This window comes from Sparus aurata, chromosome 12, assembly GCF_900880675.1.
Source record: "Sparus aurata chromosome 12, fSpaAur1.1, whole genome shotgun sequence".
Classification (NCBI taxonomy): Eukaryota; Metazoa; Chordata; class Actinopteri; order Spariformes; family Sparidae; genus Sparus; species Sparus aurata.
Window position 1 is genome coordinate 4614582 of NC_044198.1, and position 10433 is coordinate 4625014.

The window sequence follows — 10433 nt, forward strand, 5'->3', positions numbered from 1 at the left end:
ACTGAAAATCTGTACTCCTGTATTATGTACTTGGGGAAAAAAGTACCCCCAAATGACTTAATTACAGTAATTAGTTACTTCCATCCCTTGTATTTATAAAGAGGAGAAGGCAAGAAATCAAGCAGTAGCGACATGCAGACTTTAACAGCGACCTTGCTGTGTGCTTGGTTTAGATTTCTTTACAGCGCTCAATAGAAAAGAGCAATAACAACTCCTGCAAGGACAAACTAGGCTTGGGCAAAAATAATCATCACTGTTACACACCAACTGACACAATCAGTGCGTTTACATGACACTCAAGAAAACCGAATTACTGTGTTAGTCTGACTATGATGGGATTTCTAAGATGCATGTATACACCTTAGTCTGACTAAAATCGGACCAGATCGGATTTCTCATAGTCGAATTAAAGCACCCAGATTATTCGATTGATAGTCGCATTACTCCTGCATGTATACGTTCCAGCGGATCGGATCGGATTTTGCGTTCTGCGCAGGCGCGAGATTTTTCCCCGGGCCGTGAGCCGGAAGTAGATGGACGGCGGCGGCGGCGTCTTTCCTCCAAAATCACCGTAAGAAAGAGCGCCAGAGTGCACCTAGTTTGTGTAATTATCATGTACACCATATACGAAGTGTACAAAGATGTAGCTTCGTCTCGCTCTTCGTACGCCATCTTTCTTGAATGCCGAGGCAGCTGGTGACGTGAAGGGGTCAGCCGGAGGTGGCTCTGTTACCACTAGTTGAAATGGGTACAGCGCCACCTAGCGTACCGGGGTATGACATGCTCCGGCCAATAATCCGATTTTCTCACCGGCATGTATACTCGGACAATTGCAGTTGTCTGGTTGAGTAGCATAGTCGAACTATGGCTGTAATCTGACTAAGCTGTGCATGTAAATGCACTGACTGATGTTGATCCAACTCGTGTCAGGGATCTCTCTTAACACGTAACAGCTGACAACAACCCTCCTCCTGACCAGGGATTGACGCAGGTGAAATGCTGCCCTGCTTTGGCGTTTCTGTCTGGAACGAATAAATGAATTAAGTAATTTTTTCTGACTCAACAAAGTGGGGATGTGTATATGAACAGGAGAAGAGATTAAGTTTATCTAGATTATTGAATGTAACTGGATATAGTTTTAAGGCTTATCAGTGACATGTACAGAACTACATTGCAGACTGGAGTCTCTGCTTGAGGGGTGACAATAGCCTCAAATGAATTGGTAGGGTCGACCCACATTGTATCTATGTTTGCTGTCTGGAAGGAGTATAAATGAGCCCACCAAGTCAGTAAGCTGTTTCTGAAATTAGTCAGTTAACCAGTCAGGCAATAAATCAGCCTGCAAGCCTGTCAGTCAGCAAACCATCCAGTTTCCCTGTCTGCAGCTCATGGAGTAAACCAGTCAGTAAGTCAGTCAGTCATATACACACAGTCTTGGTTCCCTGCAGCAGTGACTCTCATCATGTGACTGAGGTTATTCACCCCTACCTCACACACAAAAATCAATACTTCCAATCTTCACTGTGTGTGTGTATGTGTGTGTGTGTGTGTGTTTTTGTGTGTGCACGCGTGTGTGCGTGTGCGTGTGTGTGTGTGCGCACTTGTGTGTGTGTGTCTCAGTATTGACTGAATAATGTCAGCGTGATACTGGCTGTGAATGCAGTCATGTTGCCAGGTTCACACACACACTGAACACTGTGTGTACGTCTGTATGATTTATGTCGGCTTCAAATGATGTAAATTTGTCAGAGTTGATTTATTTCATAATCCAGTTCTGTATTTTTTGTTTTACCTTTTTTCTGAGAAACAACTAGTTATTAGTTTTCAACTTTTTTCCCCCTTACAATGTAAATGTGTATTGCTGCAATCACACCGCACTCCTACTGTCATTTTTGGTCGCAGCAGGCTGCTGTATTCAGAGAAGATAACCCTACTGTACACTGCCTGCTCACCAGCAAACAGCAGAGAGACACAATTACAGACTAATTGGTTAATATAGTAAAGCATTCAGCAGCTTAAGAGCTAGATATTTCCCTCAGGAGTCGGTGGAGTACAAAACCAGGGCTAAAAGAGAGTGGTCAGGTGGTCAGAAACACAACTCTTCGTGAATGATAATGTTGCTCTTGTAACGGCATGATGTGTAATTAAACAACTGTTTGCTCATGAAGGATGACTTTACAGCCAAAATCAGTTCTGCCAAACACATATAATGCATTCCCTTAACACTTAGTGAGGACACTTAAAATCAGTAGTATATGATAGTATTGAAATTATGTTATGAGCACATACTTTATTTGATTGATTTTGAAAGATTATTTGATTTAAAAATGCCAATGACTTTGCCCTCAGGAATATTGACTGACAAATCAAGGATTATCAAGGAAATGCTACTTCCACTGAGTCTAATATTACATCCGTGACTAAACGGTCATTAACTATGAACATATGATCAATCTAATTTAATCATAGATGAACTCCCACGAAGAAAAATATAATATTTAAGTATTACATTTCCTTGAAATTATCACAAAGTCTGGTAGCAATCAGACCTCAGGAATATTGACAGACAAAATTGATAGAATGCGGCCAGCATCCTGGGTGGCTGTGGCTGAATGTTTACGCCTTTAAAGGGTAACTTCTCTATTTTTTCACATTAAAGTGTGTTTACAGGTCTTTGGTAGAATGAAGCCTTTTGGGACTTCAGAGGAAGCTGCATTTAATCTGATAAATTCCACTCAGTGGCTAAGTTGCATTGTGGTTAATGTAGGCACCAGGCTTTGAAAAGCAGTCCACTGGTCTAGCATTGCACTCCTATGACACTGTTGGACTCATTATGGACAGATTAAAAACTAATGACCAAGAGACATGACTTTTGTTATTCAATGTATTCTTATTCCTTTTTTAAAACCTAACACCTACATTACCCACAATGCAACTTGACCAGAGAGTGACATTTATCAAATTGGATGCAGCTTCTTCTGGTGGGGATGTGTAGTTTCTGTCTATTCCACATTGTTGTACACTGAATATCTTGGTTGTGGTACTGTTGGTCAGACTATATAATAATGAGTGTATTAGGGGTGGGAAAAATAATCGATTCTTAGATGAATCGTGATTTGGACATGGATGATTCTGAATCGATTCACAAATGTCAAAAATCGATTTTCTACATGTTAATTGACAACGTAATGTTGACGGAACGCAAGAGGCGGAACTCAGAAGTGCGGAAGTGCAGCGCCCGGACAGTTGACGGCGTGCACACAACAAAAAACATGGGATGTGTCGTGAATGTCTGTACTCAAAAACAACTCATGGGTGGAACGTCTGAGGCATTTGTTCATGCCAAGCGGCTCGAGAGCAGCGTGGAGACCGCTGTTGGCTGTTAGCTGTTGGCTGATAGCTGTTGGCTGATAGCTGTTAGCTGTGGCGTTGAGTGCGCAGCGTCCAGGTTAACTTGCGACACCTGTAACTAACTATCGGGCATTTCTGTCATTCCGCCGTGCGTTCAATTGGTTACTTAAAGCCATCGTTCCCAGCCACATGCATCGTTATTAAGCTGAATCCAAGTCGATGTGAAAACTGTACACTGTCAAACAGCCCGCACAGTATGTTGAAATCCAGCCCGAACTCAGCGGGAGGTCAGTCAGCTGTGGCAAAGTGTGAGACGTCCAGATCAACCTGTGATACAAACACCTGTATCAACCGTCGACCAGCTGCAGCTGTATTAATGTACTACATGTATGCTGCTACAGGAACACTTTTCTTTTCCTTTTGGTTCTTTGCAAAGCTGGATGTTTGCTAGTAAACGTAACCTTCCAGTTGACTTGCCTCATTTCTTTCATTTGTTTTATTAATTAAATATATTGGAAGTAAATTAAGTATGGATCATTACAAATACTTTGCTTGGAAAGTAACAAGTAGTCACACAGTGAGAAAAAAGTAGGAAGTGATTAGCAAACTCAGATTTTATTTATTTATTTATTTTAAATCGTGCATGGAAATGTACATAAAAAAACTTGCTGCATCGAGATGCATCGAGAATCGATTTAGAATCGAATCGTTGACCTCTGAATCGGAATCGAATCGAATCGTGAGGTGCCAAGAGATTCCCACCCCTAGAGCGTATCATGCCGTTATAGATCAGTAATAGCTATATACCAGAGTTACGTTTATACACTTGATGGCCACTTTATTAGACACACTTGTGCAGACTACTGCATTCCAAAATAACTGATGTCCCATAAAGTCTGCTTTTATGAGGCATATTCACCTTATATTTGAACAAGGACGTAAAATGTTGGTGAACTTCTGGTTTTTGTCCTGCACTTCCACTTTATCTTTTCTCTCTCTACTGTGTGCGAGTGTAGCTAACTAGCCAGCTGGCTAACTGCCTCACTGGTCGGCTTACTGACCTCTCCCTGTCACAGACCACTGCAAACAACACAGCGGCTGACTTCAGCAATATTTCTGTAGACTGCATCACATTAATTCATTTTTATCCATTACTTTTACTTCCATTATTAAAGTTAACACTACTTAAGGTAAACTTGATAAGATAACATCAACGGCCAGACAACTTCTACTCGTCCTCCGCCTGGCTCTTGCAGTTGCCTCCCCAGTTCAGCAGCGTAATCCTATGCTTGTTAAAGCATACTGACAGTAGCTAACATTGGACATTGCTTTGTCTATCTTTGATCTTAGTGAATACTGGGAAATATTACATTTAGTGGCAGACATAATGTTGATTTACAATTTTGATAACAGTCCTGTGATGCAGACAAGACGTATGCTCCATTATACTTCAGTGTGACTGGATAACCATAATTCATTCAGTATATACTGATTGAGTATGTAGTAGGCAGAACGTGAGTATGTGATTTCAAACGGTTGTGGCGGTTTGCTGATAGCTAAACAGCTGGAAGAAGTGCTTGAAAATGGAAACTGGTCACACTCGTCTCTGGCTTCACATTTTTTTTTTTACTGTAAATAAGGTTAATAATGCTCAGTGAAATTAACATCTCAATCAAGGTGTCATAAAACAACAACTATGTGTTTTAATATTGAGATCATGTTAGTGGTGGTGTTCTGTCCTTATATTCAGAAGTGTTTCTAATATTCTGTCCCTCTCATGTACGTAAACAAAGAGAACTGGAGATGCTTATCAATATAATGTAGTCCAGTACAACATCAACAACTATGACATTATTAATAAGAGAAGGTGGAATTTATAGCAAGGCTGTGGTATTGAATAGATTGCACAGGTGTGCCACACAGACACACACAGGCATGCGTGTGCCTCTGGCGTGCATTCTCCTCTGATAGTAATAATAATCCAGATTATTTCATTACATGTTCTAAGTGTTGGTTATTAACCTCAGTGGTTCTCACTACAATTAGCTCCCTGTGCTCCTGCTGCCTTATATCAACATCGTGACTGTTTCCAATTACAGCCACCCCTCTAAATGAAATTAAACATTTCAATATTGCTGATATATTGCCAATATATTACCAGTATTAATTACAGGTTTCGTAGCTGTGATCTGCAATCAGGGGAGATGAATCCTGCAGCGTGGCCGTCCGTCCACCCATCACTCCCTCCCTCTGCCTCCATTTCTCTCCCCAGAGTGATTTCTTAACAAGGTGCCCCCCCCCCCCCCTTCACTCACACACACCCACACTCAGAGGGGTGTGTGGCCAGCTGTTAGGGTGTGTGTGTCTAATTCCTGTTGCATTGTGGGAGTCCATTATGCCGTCGTCTGGTGAATGGCTCCCATTGACTCGGCCTTGACATTATAAGCTGCCCGCTAATCTCTTCACTCCATATATTAGTGAGGCTCGATCTCTCTGCCACTCTCCTCTGTTTTATCTCCTTTTCCTCCTCTCTGCATTACATTTTCTGTCCAAATGTCTCTCACCCTGTTTCGATCATTATACAAGCACTCTTTAAAGGATATGTCTTGTGAACTATATTTTTTCTTACGTTAAACTTATCAAGTGCGCAGACCTAAACCAACACTGATTGTTTCTAATATATGCTCTTTGTGTGTGCCACAGAGCTCTATTGTTGTCAAGAACTATAAAAAACACATCACTGAGTCACACTGTTGCACTGGCTGACATGTTCCTTCATCACCATGAACACACACACACACTGAAGTTTATTTTGACTCAAACCCAAATGCACCATCCTGCTGCCCCAAATACTCACTAGACCACCAAACAGAGGTGCACCACCAGGAGAGTGAAACCAGACTAATGTTTGGGCCACCACCAAAAAAAATCTGGGAGCCCCTAATGGCCACACGTCCTGGCACATTATTCACTGATAACCACAAACCCTCTAAAATCTCTCAATAAGGCAGGTTTACAGTCCACCTCTACTGCCTCACAATCAATGCTTTTTGTGTTGATGATCACTGGACTTACTAATATGGGTTATTTACAATGTGAAGTTGTTTAGTTATTAATTTAGATTTTAAATTGTTGTAGTTTAAAATTGTATTTATTAATTTATAGATTGATACATGTATGTATTAATTTGTTTGAAAAGTCTATTAATGTCAACATTGTAAAAAAAAACTATTTTATTTTTACATATTCATATGATAACATTGATGAACACTGGTTCCTCCTTGGAACTTTTGCCTTTGGCCCCAACAGATTCTAGATTCGTCACCGTAACTTATGTGAATAAATCCGCCATTGAAAAAAGTGCAAAACACGCCATTTACCAGAGGTGCAGACTACTGGTTTGAACTTTAACTTAAACACCAGTGGTTCTTTACCTTACTTCATCTTCAGCCATTTGAGTTGAACCAGTCCAACAGCCAATGGGGTTGCACGAGGACTGAAATGTACATTTGATGGTTCAGAGGACCAGAAGACAACAAATGATACTTTCTAAATAACGCATCCATGAACGATCATACGTTTCTGTTTTGGATTAAGAAAATTTAATGAACGAGTGAATGATTTACAGCTCTACTACTCTGTCTTTCTTCTACAGTGTCACCATGGGTTTGCCCCTCAACCCACCTGCAGATTCTGCTCGCTCATCCCGTCACGCCCTCTCTCTCATTGCCACTGCCCGCCCACCGGCCTTCATCACCACCATCGCTAGAGAGGTAAGACTGAAATGTTCACTCATCTCCAAACATCTACAGCAGCTTTAAAAAGGTCATCAGCCTCCGTGTGATTTACATGTTATGTATTTCTTTAACTTAAATTTGAATTGGACTAAGCTTTGAATTGAGTTTTTGATTCATTCGAGTGGGATCCTCCAAAGTTTTTCTGGACAGGGGCAACAACAGACTGGGAAAGTTGTAGAATGCTCCTAAAACACCTGTTTGGAACATTCCACAGGTAAACAGGTTTATATACAAGAACTAAAAGTATCATGATTGAGTATGAAGGGGGCATCCTCCAAAGGCCCAGTCGTTCACAAGCAAGGATAGTGCGAGGTTCACCTCTTTGTCAAACACGATTATAACAAGGGTATTACTACATCGACTCAGGAATCCATAAAACACTGTTTGTTTGCAAATGATTACATTCTGTCTTTATTGATTTTTAACACACGTGGAACTAAATGTTGAGGATCTAAATTACTGATTTATTGGTCTCAAGGTTTCTCTTAGTATTGTGTCTTTTATACACTGTTCCCGCAGTCATAACAGCTATGTATTTTTGTTTTCCAGGTTCATCGGTACAATGCAGCTCAGGCCAACTCTCAGTCACAGCAGAACGTTCACACCACCACTTTGGCCAGAGCCAAGACTGAGATCCTTCGAGTGATTGACATCCTGATCGAGAAGATGCCTGGAGATGTTGTGGATCTGCTGGTCGAGGTAAACGTTATAACATATCAGTTATATTACCAATAATGAAGATGGAAGTCTCCACAATCCCAGTAACGACGACCCACTGGCATATTTGGCTTTTTAGTTTTTTAGCAATTATACAAGTACAGCAGCAGTGAAATGAAATTGCAACCACTCTGTCGTCTGTGCAAAAATAAATAGTGCAACCAGAAAATAAAATTGAAATCAAAAAAATAAAACTGTAAAAGAGAATAAAATAACAGACTTACATTTAAATAGAAAGTTATTTATTTTTATATATATATATATATATATATATATATATATATATATATATATATATATATATATATATATATATATATATACTGTATATATATACTGTATATATATATACACACACACATATGTATATATACACATATATAAACATATATTACAAAAAGAATTAGATATAAATAAAAGACAAAGATAAAAGTATTTACAGAAAAAGAATCAAAATCTGAAAAATGTTGAATTTTCCTTTACTCTGATGCTAAATTTTAAAAAAGCATTATGTGAAACATTGTCACCTCCATCCCATCCTTATCTCCTCTCCTCCTCCACACTCCCACATGTCACATACTCCCTCTCCCCCTCCTCTTCTTCAGGTGATGGATATCATCATGTACTGTATCGAAGGTTCTCTGGTGAAGAAGAAAGGATTGCAGGAGTGTTTCCCTGCTATTTGCAAGTAAGTGTGTGTATGGGTGTGTTAACGAGCCGCCTACATTTGCATAGAAGGTCAGTCGGGGCTGTGTTGGGGAGGAGTTATGTCACTGCCGACATCAAAGGTCAGAGGTCAGCTCACAGATACAGCTATCAGCCTCAGGGTATGTGGCTGAACCAGCACTGTGTGTGTGTATGTGTGTGTGTGTGTGTGTATGTATGTGTGACTTTGAGTGAGTGAATATATTAATGTCTCCTCTGTCTCTTCTTTGTGTCTACACAACAGTTGGTGTGTGCACGCATGTATATGTATGAAGAAAGTAGCAACAAAACGGCACGGTCATACAGTATGTGGTATTATTCATCATGAACAATGTGGCACTTGATGTCAGTTGTGGATCGTGTTGAGTTTCAAAAACAAGTGTAGAGAAACAATGTAGTCCTTGGTGCCTCAAACTTTCATGTTGGGCAAGTCTCATGAATTTCACTAAACCAACGTGATATTTTTAAGAAACTTGTCAGTTTTATTTGACTGAAGCTACATCCAAGCAAACCCTTTGCCCAAACCAGAGTGACAAGGGAAGCTTCTGCTTTGACACTCCAACTGGCTGTCAGAAAAACCCTCAGCACCAATAGAGATCACTCTTTACATGGTGAGCACCAGTAGAAGGGGGGCGAGCAGCTAGAAAGCAAGCCTTGTGGTAAAGAGTCACGTACAGGACTTTGTGGGTATGTGAATTGAGGCCTCCTGGTTCGTGGCCTGCTCTAGCTCTTTGCCCATTAAAATGATTGCTTGAGCATACCCAATTTGACATGCCAGTGTTGATCAAACTAATTCAAAGGTAGGCCTTTGCCCAGGTCAGAATTACAAGTGAAGCCCTGACCCCCTGAGCCATTTTTTGTGGCATCCCACACTTGCTGTCAGAAAGACATGTCAGCAAAAGACATGTCCGAGGCTCAGGGGGAATGCTCGCAGTCTGGCTGTGGGGGCTAACAGTGATTGTGAGTGTCAGAATAGATATTTCGAGTCGGGACACACGTTTGGCTTCATGTCTGAATGACAAATGGGACAATGCTTCTATTTTGCTGACAGGACATTTCTTGCATGGCAAACTTTGTGAAATTCATATAAGGTGTTCAACAATTCTAGGCATGCTGATGTAAGTTGTGATGGGCTCCTTACACTCCAAAAGAACCAGGTTGTTAGATTTACGGGCAAATGTGTTCATACCTGTTCCTAATGGGCTAATGGTCAGCCATCATATTTATGGAGAGTGCATACTTCCAGTCCATCTCCTCTGGAAAGTACTCATAATGTTGCACTTTTACAAAGTTGCAGAAATCGTACCAAGAATGAAAAGAGAGAGCTTGAGAGAGACATGCTCCAACCCTGCCTACTTTCTTAGCTCCATACACTCAGCCAAGTACTGGTGAAAATGGTTGTGAATGTTGGAAACATCAATTTTTTGTCTGTTACCCAATTGTTAATTCGTTGTCTCTTGAAATCTTCCTTCTTTCTTTGATTAACTGCTGGATGGTGCCTTTTTGAGGTCTTAATGTTAACATATGTTTGTTGTCCACTTGTTCAGGTTCTATATGGTTGGTTACTGCGACCGTAGTCACCGCATCGCTGTCGGAGCTCGGCAGGGCTCAGTGGCCCTCTACGATGTTCGTACTGGAAAATGCCAGGTACAGTAAAAAACACCACATATCTGAGCAGCTCTGTTGTTTGACTGCAACAAGAAGGAAAAGCCCAATTCAAGCTTTTGGCTGCTTTATCCATTCATTGTCATCCACCCAGCCATAATAATCTGTGCTTACTTCCATCCATCCAACCCATCATCATTACATCCTTTAATTATATTCTGCAACCTTTCCAACTGTTTATCCATCCATTTGTACCTC

At 40.7% G+C, this 10433-nt stretch overlaps 1 protein-coding gene across 3 annotated transcripts in view; it reads left to right on the plus strand.

Annotated features, from left to right (window-relative positions):
- The window catches only part of wdr7 (WD repeat domain 7), a 125063-nt gene that overhangs the window by 99850 nt on the left and 14780 nt on the right, over positions 1-10433 (plus strand). For all 3 annotated transcript variants that reach the window (XM_030435490.1, XM_030435492.1, XM_030435491.1), the window contains 4 exons: positions 7007-7124; positions 7698-7847; positions 8471-8553; positions 10118-10217. In XM_030435490.1, the coding sequence (XP_030291350.1) occupies positions 7007-7124; positions 7698-7847; positions 8471-8553; positions 10118-10217 (451 nt within the window). The remainder of the gene's footprint in view (positions 1-7006; positions 7125-7697; positions 7848-8470; positions 8554-10117; positions 10218-10433) is intronic.